The sequence below is a fragment of the Bufo gargarizans genome, chromosome 2 (assembly GCF_014858855.1).
Source record: "Bufo gargarizans isolate SCDJY-AF-19 chromosome 2, ASM1485885v1, whole genome shotgun sequence".
Taxonomy (NCBI): Eukaryota; Metazoa; Chordata; class Amphibia; order Anura; family Bufonidae; genus Bufo; species Bufo gargarizans.
The window spans coordinates 652,813,494-652,841,315 of NC_058081.1; the positions used below are offsets into that span (position 1 = coordinate 652,813,494).

At 46.0% G+C, this 27,822-nt stretch overlaps 1 protein-coding gene across 1 annotated transcript; it reads right to left on the reverse strand.

Annotated features, from left to right (window-relative positions):
* Positions 1 to 2,603: 2,603 nt before the first annotated feature.
* LOC122928912 (fucolectin-like) lies at positions 2,604 to 24,645 on the reverse strand. Its single transcript, XM_044282228.1, has 4 exons — positions 24,542 to 24,645; positions 8,142 to 8,218; positions 4,238 to 4,520; positions 2,604 to 3,006 (listed from the first exon to the last, which is right to left on the reverse strand). The coding sequence occupies exons 2-4, from the start codon at positions 8,215 to 8,217 to the stop codon at positions 2,838 to 2,840; spliced, it is 528 nt and encodes a 175-aa protein (XP_044138163.1). The 5' UTR covers position 8,218; positions 24,542 to 24,645; the 3' UTR covers positions 2,604 to 2,837.
* Positions 24,646 to 27,822: the final 3,177 nt, after the last annotated feature.

Sequence of the window (27,822 nt, forward strand, 5' to 3'; positions counted from 1 at the left end):
CCCAGGTTCAGGCCTACTTAAGCTATGGCCAGTCTTTGGCGCATACTCAATTCCCAGTACTATCACTATTACCACCACCACCGCTACTACTACTACTATCACTACTACTACCACTACTACTACTACTACCACCACTACAACTACTACAACCACTAGTACTAACACTACTACTATCACCACTATTACTATCACTACTACTACCACCACTACTACAACTACTACTACTATCACTACTACTACCATCACCACTACTACCAGCAACACCAATACTACTACCACTACTACCACCACTACTGCTACTAACACCACTACTACTATCACTACTACCACCACCACTACTGCTACTACCTCTACCACTACTAGTATGACTACTAATATCACTACTACTACTACCACCACTACTTCTACTATCACTACTACTACTCCCACCACCATTACTACTATTATCACTACTACCACCAACACTACTACTACTACAATTACCAATACTACTATCACTACTACTACTAATACCACCACTACTACTACTGCCACCACCACTACTGCTACTATCAATACTTCTACTCTCACTACTACTATCACAACTACTAGTACCACTACTTTTACTACTACTAATACCACCACTACTATTATTAATACTATTACTACTACCACCACAGCTACTACTACTAATAATAACACTATTACCACCACCAACACCACTACTACTACTACTATCACTACTACTTCCACTACTACTACTACTGCAACCACTAGTACTAACACTACGACTATCACCACTACTACTATCACTACTACTGCTACTACTACCATCACCACTACTACTTCTACCACTTTTACTACTAGTACTACGACTACTACTACTAATACTACTACTACTATTACTACTACCACTACTACTTCCACCATCACTACTACTATCTCTACTACTGTTAACACCACTACTACTACTACTACTACAACTACTACCACTACTGGTATCACTTTTACTACTAGTTCTACCACTACTACTACTATTACTACCACCACTAATATTACTACTATTACCATTTCTACTATAACCACTACTACTATTACTACTACTACTTCTACCACCACCACTACTACTATTATTACTACTACTACTACTACAACCACTACTACTACTATTACTACTGCCATCACTATTACTACTTCACTACCCCCTCCTCTTGTGCAACCCCCACTCTTGGGGCTAGTCTCTCAGACGAGGCCCGGCAGCTGTTTTATCCTCCTAAATGTATATACTCTGTCATGTCACTCTATATAATGTCATTGTATAGTACTCTTTAGGAAGCTCTGACAATATAATCTTTTTGTCCTCCTCCTGGGTGGGCCCCTTTGATTTCGGGCCCCAAAGAAGCCGCTTTTTCTGCTTCCCCTTTAGCTACACCCCTGCTCCCATGGAAGGTCGTGGCTTTGGGGGATTCAGGTCATATAGGGGGTTGTCTGCCAAGTTCTGCTGTGAGACACCAGATTTTTCAGTTTTCACATTGACCACTAGAGGTCACCCGAGGGCACACATCTCACTTTTCTACTGCTGTGCTGTTAGCAGCTCCTCATTACAGCAATGTGCAGGTCTGCCATGGCGGCTGTAGTACGGAGTTCATCCATACTGTGGTAATGTGAACAGTGCTGGAAGGTGTATTGTCCCACTTCAGGTATCTCAGATATGTGAGACAGATAAAACCCAGAGAGTGGCAGTAGTCCCAGTAAAGCATAGTTTGCTGAGACATTTCTGTATACATTTTCTGGGCTGGATTTTACTTGGACTGGCGGCTAGGCTTGGTAAAGGGAGTTCCCAGTCCACACCCTTCCAGTATGGGTTTTCCTTTCTACCTGAGGGGATCGCAGGTGAGGCCTGCTGTAATCAGGCCGGCATAAAGTGCCTCAGAGGAGGTCAGTCTGAGGAGGGAGAGCGAGACTGTTTTGTGAAGCAGAGGCTCTGTGTGTGGTCTCAGGAGGACTGAGGGGCCACAAGGCTTTGAATAGCCTGAGGTTTGGAGGACGTAGCGACACCTAGAGAACGAGGGTTGCACGCCCAGCGTCTGGAGGACTACTGGGACACACTTCCCCAAAAGGTACTGGAGTTGCCACAGCCTGGAGGCTGCAGTATTGATGTTGGATCAGGAAAGCCGCATATGTTGTCCATGTGTGAACTGAGCTCTATGAGTGAGGTAGGGACGTATTGTGTTTAGGTAGCGCCTAGACGGGCAGGAGTTTATTTGTGTTTTAAGTGTTGGGGGTGCGGGAACCTCACCCCACCCCGTGATGTATAACTGGACTATCCTTTATAAAGAAGACTGTAAAAATAAATGCACAGTTTGGACATGAAAATCCGTTGTCTGGTGAGATATCTGTGAGTGCGACCCCCTGAAAAGAGACGATCCCTTACAATACTCATTGTGACATGGTGGTGAGGGATATACTGTAGTAGTGATCTACCTCTTTCTTACAAACAAATTGAGACACAGGGGTTGAATTAAAGAGAATTGTGGTCTTTTATCAAACTGGTGTAAAGTAGAACTGGCTTAGTTTCCCATAGCAACCAATCAGATTCCTCCTTTCATTTTCCAAAGAAGCTGTGAGTAAAGAAAGGTGGAATCTGATTGGTTGCTATGGGAAACTCAGCCAGTTCTACTTTACACCAGTTTGATAAATCCCCCCAATGTGTTTATTTTTTAATTTTACCAAATGCAGAAGTATCAGAGGAGAACCTGTTCCTTCCAACCTCAAACAAGTGTCTATACAATGGAAAACTCCCTATAGAGCTGGAGAGGCAGATGCAGCTGAAGAAAAGATCTCCTGGAACGTGGTGGCTACCAGCAGGTTTTATAGTCCTCGGTGACCAGTTCTCCATAAACCTCAACCTCACACAGCGACAACCACTCTGAGCGTCCTGGGATCACCACGCTGATGAACTGACCTTCCATCCCATTACAGCAGAAATTCAAGGTGGCATCTACAGCGTTGTTGACTGTGCCGCACCTGTAGGTGAAAAACAGCAAAACCTTGTGAGGATCATTGGCTCAATCCTCCATATTCATTATGCTTGAGTCAAGTGTAAAGGGGTTACCCCATGATTAATGTTCTTCAGACATCACATAGTTCTGACAAAGCTACAACCAGCTGGTGGTAATTAAAGGATGGAACTGAGCTTGTGTGTCCACTACAGGAAGTGGACAGAGAAATTAGAAAACAGCAAAAAGCAGGTGGCGCTATACAGATAGATTTTATTGAGTATCTCAGTGGTTATACTTAAATTTTAATTACATCTAATTACAAAAATATTAAGATGGTTTGCAACCTGTAGAATATTTTTTGTGGGACAAAACCAGAAACAATTGAGCATAGACAATAACATAAATGAATGTAAAGATAGGTGAAATTGTTCCTAAACGTCAAGGAATGAACACATTGAATGGTCATGCTGCACTGGCTCTACTTAAACTAAAGAGACCGCACTGTTCAAGGGGTATGTATTGTTAATGGCAGTGCCGTATTAAAGGTGCAGTGTGGCAGTGAGGAAGTTAATAGAAGACACTTACTAATGTATTGTGATTGTCCATATTGTCTCCTTTGCTGGCTGGATTCCTTTTTCCATCACGTTATACACTTCTTGTTTTCATGGTTATGACCATCCTGCAATCCATCACCAGTGGTCATGCTTGCACACTATAGGAAAAAGCTTTGGCCTCTCTGGTGGCTAGGAACGTGGGAGCGCACATGGGCTGGTGCTTTTTATTATAGTGTGCAAGCGCGCTCACTGCTGATGGATTTCAGGGTGGTCATAACCATGGATATGAGCAGTGTATAATCTGATTAAAACATGAATCCAGCCAGGACACAAGATAGGACTTTGTGGAGAAACACAAGACAGAACATGGTGGAGAACTACAAGACAGAACATGGTGGAGAAACACAAGACAGAACATGGTGGAGAAACACAAGACAGAACATGGTGGAGAAACACAAGACAGAACATGGTGGAGAAACACAAGACAGAACATGGTGGAGAAACACAAGACTAAACACGGTGGAGAAACACAAGACTAAACACGGTGGAGAAACACAAGACTAAACACGGTGGAGAAACACAAGACTAAACACGGTGGAGAAACACAAGACAGGACATTCTGGAGAAACAAAAGTTTGGACATTGTGGTTGTTTGGCCGGCAGGAGTAGACAGTAGGAATATGACGACTACTATGAACTTACACAGGGTTGTTGTTGTCAGGGGAGTTCCCGACTCGGATCTCGGCTCCCAACAGCCGCTGTGGACAACAATCCATCCTGTTGGTTATGACAACATGTGATATCGTGTATGTCTTTTTTAGGTCCACCTTCCACCAGGGATCCCTTCTGCCATTGTTGTGAGCGCAGAAACCTTTGAAGTAATTTACATTTTTCACACCGTCTATGGCCTTTTTAGCACATCCCAAGTTATCACCATGGTAGTCGGAATCCTGGGAGGCTTCTCCATTTCTTGCTATATTTGTTGCTAAGGAAATAAAAAGCCTTCTGTGATATACAGTAAAGGTGAAATGTCCTGACAACTATTTCTCTTAATAATTCACGACAACCATCAGGATGAGGAACATAAAGAAGCAGATGTATTTGTTAGATATTGCATTGAATGTTCTTCAGCAATTCGATCATATTGGGCAGGAGGAACAGTGCAGCATGTAGCTCTATTCTTCCTGACTGGGCAGTGTTCTTTTTTCCCCAAACATAGCATCATCGAAGAACACCATAAGGGAAGCCACAAAAACAAAAAAAAAACATGGACCATATCAGGTTTGCTGAGACCTCCTGGATGTTCTACAATGCTTCTAGGATGGCGAACCTTTTAAAGACCGAACGCCCAAACTGCAACCCAAAACCCACTTATTTATCGCAAAGTGCCAACACGGCAATTTAACCTGAATACTGAAAAATACCGGCCAAGTTAATCTATGGGGTGTGGCTTAACAGGACCCAGTAAAATGAATGCCCCCGTTGGCACCCCTAGTATTAAAAATGTCCCATTAGTGGCCCCCAGTATTAACAATGCCCCATTAGTAGCCCCCGGTATTAAAAGGCCCCTATTAATGTCCCCCTTACTGTCCCCCCCAGTATTACTTTTCCTCCATTAGTGGCTCCCAGCATTAATAATGCCCTCATTAGATGCGACAGTATTATTAATGCCCCCTTCTCCACTCTTCTTGAGCAAAAAATAACAAAAAAAATAAAATTCACCTCATCCATTTTCTCATGCCACAGGGAACACTCGCTGCTCACTGGATGTGCAGGACAGGATCTGCACTCCAGCATGATGAAGTTTTGCAGGTCCTGCTTCATCCAGTCAATGCTGTGAAACATCATCACGCTGGAGTGTAGGTCCTGTCCTGTGCATCCAGTGAGCAGCGAGTGTATCGGCGTGATCAGATGGATGAGGTGAGTAATTATTTTTTTCTTTTTAAACAATCAGAAGAGGGGGGGGGGCAAAGGCTTTACTATTGAGAGCTTCACAATAGAAGCACTCATTAGTAATAGTGCACTGGTGGCAACCTACGTACGGCCTACACAGAGCCACATGACTACAGACAGGGTTTCGAGTGCCATAGTTTCACCACTGTTCTAGGATAACGTTCTATGATCAGATGAGACAAAAGTGCAACATTTAAGGAACATAAACACCAAAAACCGACACCAGAACCTCACCAGAGTTTGAGGCTGGTGGAGGGGGTACCATGATTTGGGGCTGTAACTTGATAAATTCCACCAATATTTATTCCACAAAAAATGAAGCCAAAATAGAAAAGCCATGTGTGAAAAATTAAGTGCCCCCAACTAATCCATAGCTTGTGAGAACCTCCTTTAGCAGTAATCGCTTCTAGTAATTGTTTTTTAGGACTCTATCGGTCTCTGACATTGTTCTGGAGGAATTTTGGCCTCCTTTCTTTACAACGTTAATTCAGTTCTTTGAGGATTGTGGACATTGGTTTATGCACTGCACTCTCTTAGGTGGGTCGAGGTTGTGACTTTGGACCATTTTAGCACCTTGATTCATTTTTTTTCTCAGCCATTCTGTTGTAGATTTGTTGGTGTTCTTGGGATTATTGTCCTGTTGCATGACCCAGTTTTCACCAAGCTTTAGTTGTTGACCAGATGGCCTCACATTTGACTCATTTATAGACCTATTTACCCAACTATTGTTCTTGGACTGCAGCCATGATACTTTTGCCCGTGATTCACTTGATAGCCAGGAGAACGACAGGTACACAGGAGAAAAAAGTGGATCGCTAGTACTGCGCTGTCACTGGAATTTTTCCAGCAGTCAACTTCATGAAGATGGCACTTATTAACTTAGTCAACGCGCTTCGAGGCATTTAGTGCCCTCTTCTTCAGGACAATACAACTTGTAGCAACCTAAGTTGTATTGTCCTGAGGAAGAGGGCGCTAAAGCCATCTTTATCTTCATACCAGGAAGTTGACTGCTGGGAAAATTCCTGTGACAGCGCCGTACTAGCGATCCACTTTTTTCTCCTGTGAACCTGTCGTTCTCCTGGCTATCATGTTAAGCGTGGGCAAAAGGGCCAAACCGGTTTTATAGGGGAACAAATGTATTAATATTAATCATTTTCTCATTCATTTTAGATATAATAAACGTTATGTTTTAATACAATCAATTTATCATTTAGGCAATAACCAATAACCAATTGTTATTGAGGCCGGTGATCTACCTTCCACATATCGTTGTGAGGTCTTTTGTTGCATTCTCCTGGCAACCCTTCCACACAAGCTATGCACGTTCAGTATTTTTCTAATTGTCTGGTCATGAAACTGAACATTTAACATTATATCTGAGGCCTCTAGAGTCTTAGATGTGGCTCTTTGGTTTTTGTAGTTTTTCTGAGCTTTGCACTTTCTGACTTCTCCTGGGAAGGTTGTCTACTGTCTGGAATGTTTTCCACTTGTGAATAATCTTTCTCACTGTAGAATAATGGACTTCAAATTGTTTGGAAATAGCCGTATAACCCTTTCCAGATTAATGGGCAGCAACAATTGCTTCTCTAGGATCATGGCTGATGACTCTCCTACCTGGTGTTATGTTAAAACACGCCTAAATACTCCAGACCGGCAAGCTGCCAAAACTCCTGCTTCTATAGAGGTGGTCACACTAGATGTTGATCAGTTAGCAGCACCAAGCGGATACTTCACCCTTAGGCCTCATGCACATGACAGTGTGTTGGCCGTTCCGTACATTGCACGGGAACTGTCTGTGTGGTTGCCGCAGACGGATGCAGACCTATTTAACTTGAATGGGTTAGTGATTTGTCCGCACCGCAAAGAAATCCGTAATGCTTCCATGGGGTTCCATGCCTCCATTCCGCACCACTCCTTCAGCTGTTTGCGGGCTGCAATGCGGGCATGGCCAGGCAATGGCTGTGTACATAAGGTCTTAATCCTATGATAGCAGTAAGGGTGGACTTCATCGTCTTACACACGGCTTCTGCATTTTGGCCTAGCTTTTGTTAAAGATGTGATGACCTGGTGGAATCTGTTGTGTGTTCTCCTGGTGGAATCTGTTGTGTGTTCTCCTGGTGGAATCTGTTGTGTGTTCTTCTGGTGGAATCTGTTGTGTGTTCTCCTGGTGGAATCTGTTGTGTGTTCTCCTGGTGGAATCTGTTGTGTGTTCTCATGGTGGAATCTGTTGTGTGTTCTCATGGTGGAATCTGTTGTGTGTTCTCCTGGTGGAATCTGTTGTGCGTTCTCCTGGTGGAATCTGTTGTGTGTTCTCCTGGTGGAATCTGTTGTGTGTTCTCCTGCTGGAATCTGTTGTGTGTTCTTCTGGTGGAATCTGTTGTGTGTTCTCCTGGTGGAATCTGTTGTGTGTTCTCCTGGTGGAATCTGTTGTGTGTTCTCCTGGTGGAATCTGTTGTGTGTTCTCATGGTGGAATCTAATGTGTGTTCTCCTGGTGGAATCTGTTGTGCGTTCTCCTGGTGGAATCTGTTGTGTGTTCTCCTGGTGGAATCTGTTGTGTGTTCTCCTGGTGGAATCTGTTGTGTGTTCTGGTGGAATCAGTTGTGTCCCAAAATAAAAGCACCACATAGTTACTCTATCTAGATCTTATCTCACCTCCTGGATCAGGACCACTGCACCCCAGAGTCAGAGCCAGAGATCCGAGCAGAACTAGAGACGACAGGAGATTCATTCTGGAGGAAGAAGAGTAACACAAAGATGGAGGAGAATATTACTACTCAATAACAGTCACTGAATGTAATAAATGTTATAGTAAGGAGAGACTGTGCGGTCACTTACTGACCTGAGCTGTGTCTTATGCTCCAGTCACTACCAGAGCTGCAGTCACTGGATGTGCCAGCATGGCGATAACATACACACTCCTAGCAGCCTGGCAGTTGTCTTATGTAGAGCAGAACTGATAATTATCTGTTAGGTGACCAGTGTGAACTGCTCCCTGCACCAGGCACAGGTTTACATATAATAAAGTATAAGTTCACAGATATATTTATATTGACATGTTTGCCTACTCATCAGTGACATGTAGTTCTTGGAACCATCTCGTCTCTTTCTCGTCCAGGTAGGTGACCTCAGCTGTATGAATAGCTCCTTTCAAATCGTGGAATTTCGTAGGAAAACAGAAGACAGTCAGAACCTCTATGTCGGCGCTGTCACAGGAACGTGATGCCAGGTCGGTATAGATGAGTAATATTTATTTTATTAATACAGGCCTACGCGTTTCAAGGGTGGAAGCGCGTCCTTCGTCAGGATAGTATTACGAAGGGGGCGCTCAGGCCTTGAAACGCGTCAACCTGTATTAATAAAATAAATATTACTCATCTATACTGACCTGGCATCATGTTCCTGTGACAGCGCCGACATAGAGGTTCTGATCTTCTTCTGTTTTCCTACGACTCTTCTTATCCCGAGGACCGCTCTGGTGTTACGGGCAGGAGCGCAGGCAGCAGCACAGGCATCCCGTATGCTGGACAGGAAAATACCAGCAAAGTGAAGAAAAGCAGTTGTGACTTCTCGCAACAAAAAACAGTAAGCGTAACTGACCACTTCCTATTATCTCATACCAAGCAATATCACACATGAGGCGCTGCCTCCTGCCTTTTTTCTCCCCTGCAAATGGTGGAATTTGACACATTTGTATTTTCCCTTACATCCTAACCAGCAGCAAAGTAATGGGGTATTTCTGCCCCTGTGTACGAGTAGGACAGTTGGATTAGAGACCCCCGAACCTATATAAGGACACCTGTCCCCTTCTACCCTGTGGTGTTTTCTGCCATGTGTGGACGTGGAAAGATGGTTTGCTTTGCTTATGGATTTCTTATCATGTTTCTGTTTTGATTCCATATTCTAGGCTTCCTAGATTCTGGTAGTGTATAAGTGCAACGCGTCAGTTCCCACATCAGTGTTCCGTCAGTTATTTCCATCAGTGATTGTGAGCAAAACCAAGATTGGAGCCTCCACAGACATCGGGTATAAGGGACAGATCAGCACTTGTTCTATGTTTAGAGTCGCACCTGGTTTGGGCTCAAAATCACTGATGGAAATCACTGACCAAACACTGACATGTGAATGAGGCATTAGTGATCCTTGGGACTTTACACACGTTGGGGACGAAGCACCCTTCATTTTCAGAGTTTCTCAGGTAAGTGTTCCTGAGTAGTGATGAGCGGCAGGTGCCATATTCGATTTCGATGAAATTCGCGAATATTCGATAGAATATTCGTTTTATATTCGTCGAAATCGAATATTCATCATTATTCTTGTTATCGCGATTAATATGCGATTTAAATAATCGAATTTCGATTTTAACTTAAAGGCTACTCTCCTATTGAAATAGCAATGCGATTAATTCGTTATAATAATCGAATTTCGATTTTAACTTAGCACTGCTATATTCCATATTCGTTAATTCTAGCCTAATATGGAATATAGCAGTGCTAAGTTAAAATCGAAATTCGATTATTATAACTTGAATTTATCGCATTGCTATTTCAATAGGAGAGTAGCCTTTAAGTTAAAATCGAAATTCGATTATTATAACTTGAAATAATCGAATTGCGATTTCAACTTGGACCTGGTTTACTATGGTTGGCTTGGTAGAATTAGCGAATATGACGAATGTATTCGTCATATTCCACAAAACGGAGATAACGAAGTATTCTGCATCTTCGTTTTAGCTACCTATTCGTCAACTTTGCTAATTCTAGCAATCATATAGGAAAGATTACTATAGAGACAGCTAAGTATAATTCGCTATGCGATTATATGACTGCTTTTAAAAAAATAAATAAATAGAATAATTATAATACCTGATAATTATTATAATTATTCTATTTTTTTTAAAAAAAGCAAAGTAATATAATCGCATAGCGAATTATACTTAGCTGTCTCTATAGTAAACTTTCCTATATGATTGCTAGAATTAGCGAAGTTGATGAATAGGTAGCTAAAACGAAGATGCAGAATACTTCGTTATCTTCGTTTTGTGGAATATGACGAATACATTCGTCATATTGGCTAATTCTACCAAGCCAACCATAGTAAACCAGGTCCAAGTTGAAATCGCAATTCGATTAATTCAAGTTATAATAATCGAATTTCGATTTTAACTTAGCACTGCTATAGTCCATATTAGGCTAGAATTAACGAATATGGAATATAGCAGTGCTAAGTTAAAATCGAAATTCGATTATTATAACTTGAAAAAATCGAATTGCGATTTCAACGTAATTCTCAAATCCGACAGTACATTCTAGTATATGGAGACGTTCCCATGGTGATGGGGACGCTCCATGAGCACGGAAGTCGGCAGAAGCTGCAACGGGCACTGACTGGAGCAGCCAGGAAGCCAGGAATCCAAAGGACAGGTAAGAACAACTTTAGGGAAGTGGGAAAGAAAAAAATATAACAATAAAAAAAAAAAAAAAAAAACGAATATTCGAAATATCGAATTTATATCACTATATTCGAAATATTCGCAAATTAGCGAAGTGCCGATATTCGCGAAAAAAATTAGATATTCGAATATTCGCTCAACACTATTCCTGAGAAGCTCAATGTTAAAAATGCCTACATGTCTGGGAACTCGGTTCCTTTTTTCGGGCGTGTCTCAGGTGAAGCTTCACTGCTCTGGCTCCTGTTCACACTGGCTAGACTGAACATGGCGCTGTACTGCTTTCTTTTCATTTGCATATTTGTTCATAAAACTAGTTATGTTGATGTAATTGCCCGGTCTACCAGCAGATGGCGGAAACATTGGCAATGTTAGCATCCCTGGAGAGGAACCTCCTAGTTCCATTCCAGCCCTCTCTAGAGAGGGAGGAGTTTAGTTAGTCAGAGAGTCAGTGTCTAGTCCACCCTCTTTAGGGAAAGGTTGTTCGTTGGCTAGCAGAGCACTGCCTGCTCTGCTAGGCCCCAGAGGCCCTGCCCCTGAAGTCTACATGGTTGCTAGTCTCCTCCTGGGCATGCATTGCATCCCAAGCTAACAGAGCTTGATGCCAGGACAAGAAGTTCCTAGGATTATAAGTAAAAGACAGACTACAGCTAACCTAAGTTCCAGCAGAGGAGGAAGAGTTTTCGAATTACTCCAGCAAACATAGCAGTGCTGAGATTATTGCAGAGAAGTATTTGCCTGCCAAAGTTAAGCCAATACCTGCTGATGACCAAGATACCATTTTGAAACTGTTTGGATTACCAATTTATGCCAAGAAAAGCTGTGTTCAACGTTACTACAAAGTCTGGACTCCATTTATTCTACTTATTCATCATCCAAGTTCCCCTACCCCTTTTTGCACTGCTTTGGACCACATTACGTTTGGGATCCAAGGATATCCAGGTAGGAACACTGTGACACGTGTATACAACATCTACAGAGACTGTAGGCCACTTTACACCACTCTGGCAATCTTACCCCGGGTACCAACACTACCATCTACAAAGGGGACTCCATGTTCTCGTTGATTAACTGCAACTGGCGTCACAATTACTTGCTCTATAAGAGGGACATATTTCGTAGAACTGTCCTAAGGGCCAAAGGATACCCCAGACGTGGCCAGTGGGCCTGTTGCAGTTGTATCACTTTTAATTTCTTGGTATAATTTTGAATTAATGTTTTGTTTAAGGAAATACTCATTCTAAGGAAAGAAACAGAAATTGTTCTTGTCCATCCAGTCGGGGGACAAGGATGTTGACCAGGGGAAGCTCAGGTCTCCACCTCTAGGGGCTTAGGGCCTTCAAAGTGGTTGAAGGTTTGAAAAAGGCTATGATGGCAGAATGGAAACATCCTGGAAATGATCCTAATAAGGGCTCCTACACACGACCGTTAGATGTTTTCCAGTCCACAAATTGCAGATCCGCAAAACACGGTCCAGCCATGTGCATTCCACATTTTGCAGAACGGAACAGCTGGCCCCTAATAGAACATGCCTATCCTTGTCCGTAATATGGACAATAATAGGACATGTTCTATTTTTTTGAGGAACGGACGTGCAGACACGGAATTCACTCAGAGTAATTTTTTATTTTTTTTTGCAGTCCCATTGAAGTGAATGGCTCCGCATACAGGCAACACAAAAAACGGAACAGACACTAAAAAAAATATATACGTTTGTGTGCATGAGCCCTAAACCAGATTATCTACGGACAGCCTCTCAATCCTAAACACGTCTTCTCCTGCTTAATGTAGGATGCTAAGCACAAAGTGCTGTGTCCTGATCTGGTTTGGGGACCTACACCACTAATTAGCATGTGCTGTACTTCAGAGAATAAGGCCAGAAAGTCATAGTTTTCTTCTGTGGAAATGTGTACTTCATTAGCTCTCCCTTCTGCATAAAGCGAATCCTCTACTGAGGTGAAGGTTCAGGCCTGTAAAGGACAACTTAGGGGTATCCTCCTCCTAAAGTTAAAACATCTATAGCCAGGCTATCCTGGCATTCTATTGTACCTGCTAAGTAGGGTTGCCACCTTTTCTTCAAGCCAAACCCGAACACGGGTGGAACGCATCGGGACCAGAAGTTGCGTTCCACAGTCCGGAAGTGGGTCCAGCTGTGGAGCGCAAGCAGTAACTGAGGAACGGGCCAAGCAGACAGGATATCAGAGAGGACAGTAGGGTAAAAGGAAACACAAGGAGAAACAATAGTAAAAGAAAACATTTAAACGACCGAGGGAGTGTCTGAAGACAGCGCCGCCCTGCGCTAGCATCATAGCTGATCGCCCGCAGTGACAGCTGATCGTCCTCGCTGCTGACACCTCATCGGCCGCCGCCGCTGACTGACAACCGATGCCGCCGCTCACCGCCATCTGTCAGGTGTGCACAGTGCAAGTCTGCAGTTTGAATCCTGAGAAAGGCTTGTACTCGGTGTAGGAGAGTCCCCGGAATAATAATGGACGGACGATACGTGCCACCAGAGGTCCTGGCCTCGGTGGAGTAAGAACCGGATCATTGCGGTTACAGCGGCGAATGCTGCTGGCGCAGCGTGTCCGGGCCGGTTCTTACTGGGAACAGGTAAAGAGTGGGGGGGGTGCCTGTTCCCCACGGCCAGCCCAGGTTTTTGGTGGAGCTGGGACTTTAAGAACCCAGCCTGCTGATGATGGGGGTGGGGTGTGTCTTGCTGAGCTGGAGATTTCCACAGACAGAGTGAGTGCTGATGAAGGAGAGTCTGGGCGCAGCACACATTGAAGGATAGCCCTGGGACCTGTGGTGCTACAAGCCAAAGGGGCTCTGGCCTGAGGGAGACAAAGGCAGATAGCCTAGAAGCCTGCAGAACTGCTGTGGTCTGTCCAAAACAAGGTGACTCAAACCTGCTGTTTATTTTCTATGGAAGGACTTTTGTTCTATGCACTATGTGGATATGCACCTGTGTGGTCTGCACATTGCCTGTTATGCCGTTGGTGTGAATAAAGTCACAGTGTATCACAAAGACTGTCTATGATTGCCTCAATACTGCCGCCGCTACCGTAGCCTACCACGAGCACATCCCCACAATTGGTGGCTTGGAGCGGGCATTCCTGCAGTGAGGCAGGCCTGAGGCAAAAGTTGTGTTGGACTGCATGTCATATATCAGGCCTGCAAGTTTTATGGTTCCTGACAAGATGGAGGAGGCCATTAAGCACCTGATTCAGAGTAATGTACAGCAGCAACAGGCATTGCAGGCTCAGAGGGAAAGTAATGAGCTACAGCAAAAAAGACATGAGGAGGCTATGTGTGCACAGCAGCAAACAAACACTCTCCTAATGCAGCAGCTGGTAGCCATGCAAGAGTCGGTGCGAACATCCCTGCAAGGAGTTTTAACTGCGACAACCCCGACTGTGTCTACCGCCAGGGACAAAGTCCGATCCGCCCTGAGGAAAATGGGTCCGGGAGATGATATAGAGGCATTCCTGATGGTATTCGAAAGAACCGCGGAGCAAGAGAGGCTGCCGTTGGAGCAGTGGGCCGAGGTGGTGGCGCCTTTTCTGGTGGGGGACGCACAAAAGGCCTATTTTGACCTCAGCTGCGATGAGGCCAAGGACTATGAGAGGCTAAAAGCTGAGGTGTTGGCCAGGTTGGGGGTAAACACCTATGTGCGAGCGCACAGGGTGTATCAGTGGGTGTTTGCCGAGTCCCGACCCGCCCGGTCACAAGCCTATGACTTACTTCACCTAGTAAAAAAATGGCTTCAGCCTGAGATATTGAGCCCTTCTCAGATGGTTGAAAGGGTCGTGGTCGACAGGTTCGTGCGTACCCTCCCGAGAGCCATACAGCGCTGGGTGGGACAAGGCGATCCAGGCAACCTGGAACAACTGGTTAGCCTGGTGGAGAGGTATATGGCCACTCAGGATTTGGGGCGGGACTCAGCGGTACTACCGAAGTCACGTCAGCCCCCGCTGCCGACCCGGGATCCTGAAAAAGGGATCCCACCACATAAGGAGGGGAGTGGATCTCCAGTCCGTGGGAGGAATACCCTGGGGAGGAGGGAGGCTGCGAGGATCAGATGTTGGCATTGTCAGGACTGGGGACATGTGGCATCCAACTGCCCTAGGGCATCCGAACCCATGGACTGCGGGTTCGCTCGCCGGTCCTCTTTTTATGCCCAACCGGTGTATATAGCTGACCCCCTGCTGGCGGCGGACAACCCTCCGGTGTGTGATGTCGTTGTTAATGGACACTCCGTGCAGGCCCTGCTGGACTCTGGGAGCCTGGTAACTCTGGTCCATGAGTCGCTGGTAACGGAAAAACTCCCAGAAAGGCGAACCCTTACCATTGTCTGTATACATGGGGATCGCAGGGAGTATCCCACCACTAAGGTTACCCTGGCAGTGTGTGGAAAGGAGGTACCACATGTCGTCGGGGTGGGGAGACGGCTCCCTTATGCCGCAATATTGGGGAGGGACTTTCCCCTGTTCTGGACTTTGTGGAGGAACGGGTTGCCTACCTATGGGGAAGGAAAATGTCCAGGTCCCGAGCCCGAGGACCCCGAGGCAGGGACCCCAGCTGTAGGGGTCACCGTAGAGGAGGTAGAGTGTAACCCTGACCGGTTTCCCCTAGAAGTATTGGCGGGTGAGACAGTAGAAAGTTCGTCCATCCTGGATCTGGAGGTACCCCGAGAAACCTTCGGGACCGCACAGCTCCAGGATTCGACGTTATTGCGGGCTAGAGAAGGTGTGTCGGTGGTTAATGGTGTTGCCCAGCGTCCCGGCGCCGATACCGTATTTCCTCACCTGGCCTATAACCAGGACCTGTTATATAGGGTAGACAAGGTGAGGCAGGAGGTGGTGGAACAACTGGTGGTGCCCCAGCCTTACCGGCGAATGGTCTTGGATTTAGCGCATGCGCATGTGTTGGGTGGTCATCTGGGGGTTAAGAAAACGCTGGAGCGAATTCTACAACGGTTCTATTGGCCTGGGATATATGAGGAAGTCCGGAGGTTCTGTCAGTCCTGTCCAGTGTGTCAGCTGACTAGCCCCCAACCTCACTATCGCAGTCCACTGGTACCTATGCCCATTATAGAGGTGCCCTTCGAAAGGATCGCCATGGATCTGGTAGGCCCCATTATTAAGTCAGCCCGAGGTCACCAACACATCCTGGTAGTGTTAGACTATGCCACTCGCTATCCGGAGGCGGTCCCATTGCGCCATACGTCGGCCAAGGTAATAGCTAAAGAGCTCATGAGTATGTTTGCCCGGGTGGGGATACCAAAGGAGATTCTGACGGACCAGGGGACACCCTTTATGTCCAAAATAACAAAGGAATTGTGTAAGCTATTAAATATTAAACACCTGCACACGTCCGTCTACCATCCCCAAACCGATGGGTTAGTAGAACGGTTTAATAAGACCCTGAAGTCCATGCTAAAAAGAGTCGTGGCTAAGGACGGGAGGGATTGGGACTTACTGTTGCCCTATGTTTTGTTTGCGGTACGGGAGGTGCCCCAGGCGTCCACGGGGTTCTCGCCCTTTGAGTTGTTATATGGGCGACATCCCCGTGGGCTACTGGATATCGCTAAGGAAGCATGGGAGCAACAGCCTACGCCTCATAAAAGTGTGATAGAGCACATAGGAAAAATGCAGGACCGAATAGGGGTCGTGTTGCCGATCGTCCGTGAGCACATGGAAGCGGCACAACTGGCCCAGAGTCGGGTATATAACCGAACCGCCCGGGTAAGGACATTTCACCCGGGGGACCGAGTTCTTGTACTCGTGCCCACGGTCGAGAGTAAATTCTTGGCCCGATGGCAAGGACCCTATGAAGTTAAGGAGAAGGTGGGCCCAGTTGATTACAGGATATACCAGCCTAATGACCAGCACAGTGAATCTACTAAAACCTTGGAGAGACAGAGAGAATTTGTTTGCAGACAGCCCGCCCTCTGTCGGGACGTCAGGGAGTGACCCGGGGTCACCAGGTGTTCCGGAGAACGCCGCTGGGGTGACGATAGGGGACGGACTGTCGACCAAACAAGCACAAGAGGTGAAAGAATTTGTTAGTCGGAATAGGGACGTATTCTCTGACCTTCCTGGACGTACCACCTTGATCGAGCATGACATTGTCACTGAGCCCCGGGTGAAAGTCCGCCTAAGACCATACCGAGTACCGGAGGCTCGGCGACAGGCCATTTCGCAGGAGGTAAGATCGATGCTACGTCTAGGGGTCATAGAAGAGTCAAAGAGCGAGTGGGCTAGCCCGATTGTCCTTATTCCCAAACCGGATGGTTCATTACGGTTCTGTAATGATTTTAGGAAATTGAATGAGGTATCAAAATTTGACGCCTATCCCATGCCTCGGGTAGACGAGTTGATAGAGCGGCTGGGAAAAGCCCGGTATTTTTCGATCCTAGATCTCACGAAGGGCTACTGGCAGGTACCTCTGACGGAGGCGGCAAAGGAGAAGACGGCCTTTGTCACCCCGGAGGGGCTTTTTCAGTATAGGGTGTTGCCTTTTGGGTTGCATGGCGCTCCGGCTACGTTCCAGCGTCTGATGGATGTCTGTCCTCAAGCCCCATCACCAGTATACCTCCGCGTATCTGGATGATATAGTCGTGTTTAGCCCAGACTGGGAGGGTCATTTGTCAAAACTTCAGGCAGTGATAGATTCTCTAAGGAAGGCGGGGTTAACTGCCAACCCAAGAAAATGCTCGGTGGGACTAGAGGAAGCTCGCTATTTGGGGTATGTGATTGGACGCGGAGTCATTAGGCCCCAAGTAAATAAAGTTGAAGCAATCCGGAATTGGCCCAGGCCTCGTACGTCCAAGCAAGTACGGTCATTTTTGGGCCTGATTGGGTACTACATGAGGTTCATTCCCCATTTTGCCACCTTGGCAGCCCCGTTAACCGGCCTCTTGAAGGGTAGAAAGTCGGTGATGGTTCGCTGGAGGGAGAAGGAGGAGGAGGCGTTCTCCCGTTTGAAGTCGGCCCTATGTGAGTCCCCAGTTCTGGTGACGCCTGACTTCAAGCGGGAGTTTGTAGTTCAAACAGATGCCTCGGGAGTAGGACTAGGGGCTGTGCTTTCCCAGGAGCTCAACGGGGAAGAGCACCCCGTGGTTTTTCTAAGCCGCAAGCTTACCCCAGCAGAAACCCGGTATAGCATTGTGGAGAGAGAGTGCCTCGCCATCAAGTGGGCACTCGAGTCTCTCAGATATTACCTTCTGGGGAGAAGGTTCCGTCTGGTGACCGACCACTCCCCTCTCCAGTGGATGAGTCGGGCTAAGGAGGGGAGCGCTCGGGTTACCAGGTGGTTCTTGTCCCTCCAGAACTTTAAGTTCACTGTTGAGCACAGGGCCGGCCGCTTACAGGGGAACGCAGATGCCCTGTCCCGGGTACACTGCTGTGCATGTGTTCACCCCCTCAGGCTTGAACAGTATGTTCAAGCCCTCAGGGGTGAACAAAGGGGGGGGATATGTAGGAGAGTCCCCGGAATAATAATGGACGGACGATACGTGCCACCAGAGGTCCTGGCCTCGGTGGAGTAAGAACCGGATCATTGCGGTTACAGCGGCGAATGCTGCTGGCGCAGCGTGTCCGGGCCGGTTCTTACTGGGAACAGGTAAAGAGTGGGGGGGTGCCTGTTCCCCACGGCCAGCCCAGGTTTTTGGTGGAGCTGGGCCTTTAAGAACCCAGCCTGCTGATGATGGGGGTGGGGTGTGTCTTGCTGAGCTGGAGATTTCCACAGACAGAGTGAGTGCTGATGAAGGAGAGTCTGGGCGCAGCACACATTGAAGGATAGCCCTGGGACCTGTGGTGCTACAAGCCAAAGGGGCTCTGGCCTGAGGGAGACAAAGGCAGATAGCCTAGAAGCCTGCAGAACTGCTGTGGTCTGTCCAAAACAAGGTGACTCAAACCTGCTGTTTATTTTCTATGGAAGGACTTTTGTTCTATGCACTATGTGGATATGCACCTGTGTGGTCTGCACATTGCCTGTTATGCCGTTGGTGTGAATAAAGTCACAGTGTATCACAAAGACTGTCTATGATTGCCTCAATACTGCCGCCGCTACCGTAGCCTACCACGAGCACATCCCCACATCGGGCACAGGATTAAAAACCCGGACTGTCCAGGTCATTCCCGTACGGGTGGCAACCCTACTGCTAAGACAGAACTAGGAGTTCAATGCCTTTCTGTGTGTCGCCCCTCTGAGCTGAGAGTACTCTCAGGTTGCTACAACTGTTTATAACGTCTCCAAAGCCCTAAGGATGTATCCTTCAGGTCTAGAGATCTAGCTATGATACGTTTGCTGTGATCCCAGCTCCTAACAGATAAGCTGTTGGACAAATCTATGGCTTAGATTACCAAAGGTAAGCTCTATGGCTGTGATGGCTAACCTCCAGCACTCCAGCTGTGGTAAAACTACGACTCCAAGAGGTACACTTGCTTGGCTGTTCTCAGGAATCCATAGAAATGAATGGAACTTGCTGGGAGTCATAGTTTCACCACAACTGGAGTTCCAGAGGTTAGCCATTACTGCTCTATGGCATCAGTCAAGTAGACTAGTGGGTTCAGAGCTGGATAAAATAATAGAAACCTTATATGATATGAAATGGAGATCATAACAGCAGTACTTCAGGGTAAATACAGTGGCTTAACTACCATATTTGCAGACCATGCAACTGCTATGCTGCCCATTGCAAGAGGGGGCCCAGTCTTTGTTGGGATTATCCCCTCTTCTACTGGAGGTGAAAACTTGGTCAGGACTCTACCCTCTAAATCACAACTTTTAGCAAATGAGGCGGTGGAAAAAATGGCCCAAGGGTCGTTTGAAAAGGGTTTAGGCAGAAACCCTTCTATCCTCTGTGGGTGGCCTGGTTTGATCCTTGTTATGGGGCCCTTACTTATCTATATATGCCACTGGGTAAATATATACCCTCCGGAGATAGAATATCTCCTCTGATGTTCCTGAAGTCAATACCGAGACTAAAGGATAAAAAGCCTTTACAGTCAGTTGATATCGCTGCATATTTTAGAATCTCAGCTCAGGTGGTCCTACTCCTGAGTGAAGAGCAAGGCCTTATGCTCCTGCAATTCACAGCCCATCTGTACAGGATCTTGTTGTTTGGAGCAATCCTAGATGCCATGGACAGAGTTCTTGTTCCTCTGTCCATGGCATCTAGGATTGCTCCAAACATTTCATTGTATTGTACATTGTATTACATTGTATTGCACAGTGACAATAAAGGCATCTTATCTTATCTTATCTCCTCAGCTATTTACACTTTTATACAGTGGTGTCCTCTATAGCTCCCTCCATAAGAACACAGAGAATTTCTGTGTCTACAACCTGGAAGAGCTGATAACAGGGAGCAGGAGCTGTATGCACCGGTCTACAGCCTGGAACAGCTGATAACATGGTCTTTCCAAATGCAACATCACTCAAGTGCAACTCTTAAGTGCACAGACTGAATTATACCAGAATTGGACCAGAAGCGGACCACAGGTAACTACAGACATAGTCAATGCTAACAATGTTTAAATTTTTCCTCTTACTCTTCCTACTTTTCCACAACCTCCTGAAATACCCCCACATCCATTTACCCAGCAAGGAACTATTCATCTCTTCCTACATCTTACCTTCTCATCTGACAGCTTGCACAAACCTGCCCTCTCTTATTCTCATCTATTAACACTTTCTCTGCTTCTCCTTACTGCTGGTGATATCTCTCCAAATCCAGGCTCCCCTCAGCAAATCCCCACTATCACCTCCTTGTCCCACTACAAATCTCCTTCTACAAATTACTGCAACCCCTTAAACCTAATAACCATTCCTCTGACCCCTGCTCCTTTGGTTCCTCTTGCAGGAGCATTATGGAACGCGCGCTCTGTCTGTAACAAACTGTCCTACATTCATGAACTGTTCATCTCTCAAAACCTTTCCTTTCTGGGTCTCATAGAAACATGGCTGACATCCTCAGACACCTCCTCCCCTGCTGCACTCTCTTATAGTGGATTTCAATTCACTCACACCCCCGTTCCGGCTGCAAACATGGTGGAGGAGTTGGTCTTCTCGTATCAGACACCTGCTCCTACAGCCCAACTCCACTGCCATCCTCCATTACGCTCACCTCATTTGAAGTACACTCTGTTCGCATCTACTATCCCTCCTACCTTCAAGTAGCCGTCATTTGCCGCCCTCCAGGCCCAGCCACCATCTTTCTTGACCACTTTAACACCTGGCTACTACAATTTCTTTCTGCCGACATCCCCACTATCATCATGGGTGACTTCAACATCCCTATTCACACCTGCCACTCGGCCGCCTCTAAACGCCTATCGCTCTCTTCCTCCTTCGGCCTATCACAGTGGTCTTCAGCTCCCACCCACAGAGATGGTCACACTCTGGATCTGATCTTTACCCGCCTCTGCTCCCTATCTAACCTTTCTAACTCGTCTCTCCCCCTATCTGACCACAAACTACTCACCTTCTCTTCACTGGTCTCTTCTGTAGCCCCCCCGGTCCACACACCAGCACACCCCCGCAGGAACCTCAAACATCTCGACTTTCGCTTGCTTTCTGACTCTCTTCTCCTTCTCTCTACCATCTGTTCCCTCCAAGACCCAGATGCTGCCACCACCCTATATAACACCACAATAAGTACAGCTCTGGACACTGTTGCCCCCCTCACACACAACAAAGCCCGAAAAATCAACAGACAACCCTGGCACACCAACCTGACCCAAAAACTCAGACAAGCTTCCAGGGCTGCTGAGTGGCGATGGAAGAAATCCCAGTCTAAGATAATTTCACCGCATACAAGCAATCCCTACTCATATTCAAATCCTCACTCACTGATGCAAAACAGGCCTACTTCTCATCTCTCATATCTTCCCTGTCACACAGCCCTAAACAACTTTTTAGCACTTTTAACTCCCTTCTCCGTCCCCCAGCGCCCCCACCCTCTCCTCTCTTCTCAGCTGAGGACTTTGCCAAATATTTCAAACATAAGATAGTCAATATCAGAGAAAGCTTCACTGCACAGTCCCCACAGACCCTCTACACAACTGCTCAGCCCTCTTCTCCCAAAACCCGCTTCTCCACCATTACAGAAGAAAAACTCTCCACTCTACTCTCCAAATCTCATCTGACCACCTGTGCACTTGACCCAATCCCATCCGACTTCATCCCTAACCTCACCACAGTGTTTATCCCAGCCTTTATTCATCTCTTCAACCTATCACTAAACTCTGGTGTCTTCGCCTCTGCTTTTAAACATGCTACCATTACACCCATCCTCAAAAAGCCTTCACTTGACCCATCTTCCTTGTCTAGTTATCGCTCCATATCACTTCTTCAACTTGAACAACATGTCCATTCAGAACTGTCCTCCCACCTCTCCTTTTGCTTCCTATTTTTGCTTCCTATTTGACCGCCTACAATCTGGCTTCCGACCTCCCCACTCGACCGAGACTGCCCTTACTAAAGTCACCAATGACCTACTGACAGCCAAAACCAAGAAACAATACTCTGTCTTCCTTCTCCTTGACCTGTCCTCTGCCTTCGACACTGTTAACCACACCCTTCTGTTGCAAACTCTCTCATCTCTTGGCATCACTGACCTGGCCCTCTCCTGGATCACATCATACCTCACAGACAGGACGTTTAGCGTATCCCACTCTCACACCACCTCCTTGTCTCATTCCCTCTCTGTTGGTGTCCCGCAAGGCTCTGTCCTAGGACCCCTGCTCTTCTTCATCTACACTTTTGGCCTGGGACAGCTCATAGAGTCTCATGGCTTTCAGTATCACTCCTACGCTGACGACACACAAATCTACCTCTCTGGTCCAGACATCACCACCTTACTATCAAGAATCCCACAATGTCTATCTTCTATACCATCCTTCTTCGCCTCTCGCTTTCTAAAACTTAACATGGATAAGACAGAATTCATAATCTTTCCCCCATCTTGTTCAACCCCCCCAACAGACCTATCTATCATGATCAATGGCTGCACACTCTCCCCAGTCAACAAAGCCCGCTGCCTTGGAGTGACCTTGGATTCTGCCCTTTCCTTCCGACCGCACATCAAAGCCCTTTTCACCACCTACCACCTCCAACTCAAAAACATCTCCAGCATCTGTGCTTTACTTAACTTTGAATCTGCGAAAATGCTTGCACATGCCCTCATTATCTCCCGCCTAGACTACTGCAACATTCTCCTCTGTGGCTTTCCATCTAGCACTCTCGCACCCCTCCAATCTATCCTCAACTCTGCTGCCCGGGTAATCCACCTCTCACTCCATTACTCCTCTGCCTCTCCCCTCTGCCAATCCCTTCACTGGCTCCCCATTGCCCAACAAATTCTCTTCAAAGTACTAACAAATACATACAAGGCCGTCCATAACCTGTCCCCTCCCTACATCTCTGAGCTACTTTCCCGATACACCCTCACACGCACTCTCCGATCCTCACAAGACCTCCTTCTCTCCTCTCCTCTTATCGCCTCTTCCCACAATCAACTCCAAGATTTCTCCCGTGCATCCCCCATACTCTGGAAATCGCTACCCCAACATATCAGACTCTCACCTACAGTGGAATCCTTCAAAACAAAATCTGAAAACCCACATCTTCAGACAGCCTACAACCAGTGACCCTTCTGCCTCTATACCACCATGACCAACCTCACCCTCACCTACTGTGTCCTTCTCCTATACCATGTAGATTGTAAGCCCTCTCCTTCTGTACCAGTTTGTAGCTCATCTTGTTTATGATTAATGCAATTGTCTGTATTATGTATGTGCACCGCTTATCATATGTACAGCGCTATGGAATGAATGGTGCTTTAATAATAAATAATAATAATAATAATAATAACATGGAGCAGGAGCTGTATTCACTGGTCTACAGCCTGGAACAGCTGATAGCGGGGAGCAGGAGCTGTATTCACTGGTCTACAGCCTGGAACAGCTGGTAACAGGGAGCAGGAGCTGTATTCACCGGTCTACAGCCTGGAACAGCTGGTAACAGGAAGCAGGAGCTGTATTCACTGGTCTACAGCCTGGAACAGCTGGTAACAGGGAGCAGGAGCTGTATTCACCGGTCTACAGCCTGGAACAGCTGGTAACAGGGAGCAGGAGCTGTATTCACCGGTCTATAGCCTGGAACAGCTGAAAACGGAGAGCAGGAGCTGTATTCACTGGTCTACAGCCTGGAACAGCTGATAACAGGGAGCAGGAGCTGTATTCACTGGTCTACAGCCTGGAACAGCTAATAACAGGGAGCAGGAGCTGTATTCACCTGGTCTATAGCCTGGAACAGCTGATAACAGGGAGCAGGAGCTGTATTCACCTGGTCTACAGCCCGGAACAGCTAATGATAGGGAGCAGGAGCTGTATTCACTGGTCTACAGCCTGGAACAGCTAATAACAGGGAGCAGGAGCTGTGTTCACCTGGTCTACAGCCTGGAACAGCTGATAACAGGGAGCAGGAGCTGTATTCACCGGTCTACAGCCTGGAACAGCTGATAACAGGGAGCAGGAGCTGTATTCACTGGTCTACAGCCTGGAACAGCTGATAACAGGAAGCAGTAGATTACACTTACCTGTAGATCCAATGTAGAGCTATGTTCACACTGGGATGATGTCAGCGACTGCTTCCTGTAGACTCTTCTCCTGTATGGTCTGTGTTCTCCTAAGAAGGGTCTGGCTGCAGCATCCTCAGTGCGGAGCATTTATACCTTATTACGCTCCAGTCCCCCCTCCCGCTCTCACCCTGCCAACACTCTGTGGTTGGTTTACCTGGAAATTCTCTCTGAAGGGAGAAGTTTTTTAACAACTTATTAAAACAAACAGACGCGTTCACCTGCTCCTGAGATCGTCTTAGGTCCCTTTCACACGAGCGGGTTTTCCGCGCGGGTGCAATGCGTGACGTGAACACATAGCACCCGCACTGAATCCTGACCCATTCATTTCAATGGGTCTGTGTACATGAGCGTTGTTTTTCACGCTTCAGTTCTGCGTTGCGTGAGAATCGCAGCATGTTCTATATTCTGCATTTTTCACGCAGCCCTGTCCCCATAGAAGTGAATGGGGCTGCGTGAAAAACGCATTGCATCCGCAAGCAAGTTCGGGTGCGATGCGTTTTTCACTGATGGTTGCTAAGAGATGTTGTTTGTAAACCTTCCGTTTTTATCACGCTCGTGAAAAACGCATCAAAACGCATTGCACCCGCGTGGAAAAAACTGAACAACTAAACGCAAATCGCAGACAAAACTGACTGAACTTGCTTGCAAAATAGTGCGAGTTTCACTGAACGCACCCGGAGCCGATCCGTCACGCCCGTGTGAACCCAGCCTTATAGGGCGACCAAAAATCATCAACTGGGACAATTACCGCAGTAACTCTCCTTATGCGGTGTTATGAAGCCACTGGGCCTTTTTTTAGGAGTAAAATTGCCTCTATTTAATCCATTCTTGACTTTCTGTTTTTGTTTTTCGCTCTCTACCTTCACCGAGCCATAACGTTTTTATTTTTCAATTGATATTTTTGTATAAAGACTTTACAAATTGTAAATTGTACTTTAGAATAGCACCATTTAACATGGCATAGAATGTGATGGGAAACTGGACTAAAATTCCGTAATGAGGTGGAATTGGTAACAAAAAATGTGTTTTATCGTTTTATGGGTTTTTGTTTTTACAGCGTTTACTTGTGGTATAACTGACTTCATTCTCTAGGCCAGTGTGATTACGTCGATACCACGTGTGTAGTTTTTCTTGTGTTTTAATACTGTGAAAATTAAAAAAAACTTTAGAATAAATATTTTTTTTCTTTTCATTGCCATATTCTGGCCCCCATATCTTATTTATAGTTATGTCTCGGAAATGTGTGGGGGCTCACTTTTTTATCACTTTTTTGGGCAGTAAAGTATTTAAAAAAAAGTAGAATCTTCTATTTTAAACCCATTCACCGTATGGGATACGTTTTTAAAATATTTTAATATTTAATAGCATTTTTGGAAGTGGCCATACCCATAATGTTGATTTTTTTATTTTTTTTTATTATTTAGCATTTTTACCTTTGTTATAGGGGAAAAGGGGTGATTCAATGTTGATATTTTTTATAACTTTTTTCAATTTTTTTTCACTTTTTTAGGTCACCAAGTGGACCCCAACATTCAATCATTACATTGCATTTTGTATAGAGTAATGGAATTTTTTCCATTACGCTATTCATAGATCACTATATTACAATTCAGTGCTGCCACCTGCTGGCCTGAATTGTAATATACAAGTAATGAGCCTGGAAGCCGAGTACAGGCTCTGTCTCATTCCTTACTTACTCTGGCTCAATTCCTTCCCTGATCTCCGCCCGGTTGATGCGTTCCTGCCCGCGAAGAGCCTGCTACCGGGTTTTCGGACTCACATTTCACATTTGACCACAGCATCTGAGGGGTTAAATGTCCATGATCAGCATTACTGCCAATTACACACATTAGCCACGAGTGTTTTATGAAACAGTAGGCACCTGGTAGCTAAGGCACCCACTCTGAGGAGGAATGCGCACCATCTTTAAAGACCCAAATCCGCTGTATATCTATGGCGGATGTCAAGAAGGGGTTAATTTGCGTAAAATTTTTTTTAATTTGATTTAAGTCTGATCTCTGGTGGTTGTTTTCTTGTAAGACAATTTCATATTCACTAAGACTTGTCTCATTGATTTACACATGAAAAAATTGCGCAAGTGACTGGAAAAAAGTTGCATCTCTTTCTCTTTCACTGTAAAAAATTCTGCAAGTTTGTCCTCAAAAAGAAGCCTGGTCAGGAGAGGAGCAAAAATAAACTGTTTAAGGACCTAATTCGGGGGCAGAAAAGGCGCTTCTTCATAATTAGGTCAGAGGCCTCGCAAACAAAATAAGACAATCGGAAACAGGATTATTATTCATGAAAACAGAGACACTATGCCCCAGTGAGTGCAGCTCTGGAGCATAATGCAGGGTGTAACATAGTACAGGATAAGTAATGTATGTACACAGTGACTGCACCAGCAGAATAGTGAGTGCAGCTCTGGAGTATAATACAGGATGTAACTCAGGATCAGTACAGGAAAAGTAATGTATGTACACAGTGACTGCACCAGCAGAATAGTGAGTGCAGCTCTGGAGTATAATACAGGATGTAACTCAGGATCAGTACAGGAAAAGTAATGTATGTACACAGTGACTGCACCAGCAGAATAGTGAGTGCAGCTCTGGAGTATAATACAGGATGTAACTCAGGATCAGTACAGGATAAGTAATGTATGTGCACAGTGACTCCACCAGCAGAATAGTGAGTGCAGCTCTGGAGTATAATACTGGATGTAACTCAGGATCAGTACAGGATAAGTAATGTATGTACACAGTGACTGCACCAGCAGAATAGTGAGTGCAGCTCTGGAGTATAATACAGGAAGTAACTCAGGATCAGTACAGGATAAGTAATGTATGTACACAGTGACTGCACCAGCAGAATAGTGAGTGCAGCTCTGGAGTATAATACAGGATGTAACTCAGGATCAGTACAGGATAAGTAATGTATGTACACAGTGACTGCACCGGCAGAATAGTGAGTGCAGCTCTGGAGTATAATAAAGGATGTAACTCAGGATCAGTACAGGATAAGTAATATATGTACACAGTGACTGCACCAGCAGAATAGTGAGTGCAGCTCTGGAGTATAATACAGGATGTAACTCAGGATCAGTACAGAATAAGTAATGTATGTGTCACGACTGGCGGTGGGGGAAACCCCCAGCCGTGCGGTACCCGGAGATGTTTGGTCGCTGCAAGACCACAGGATCAGGGAGCAGGTCACCTCCTAAAGTCTCCCTGATCTGACCCTAA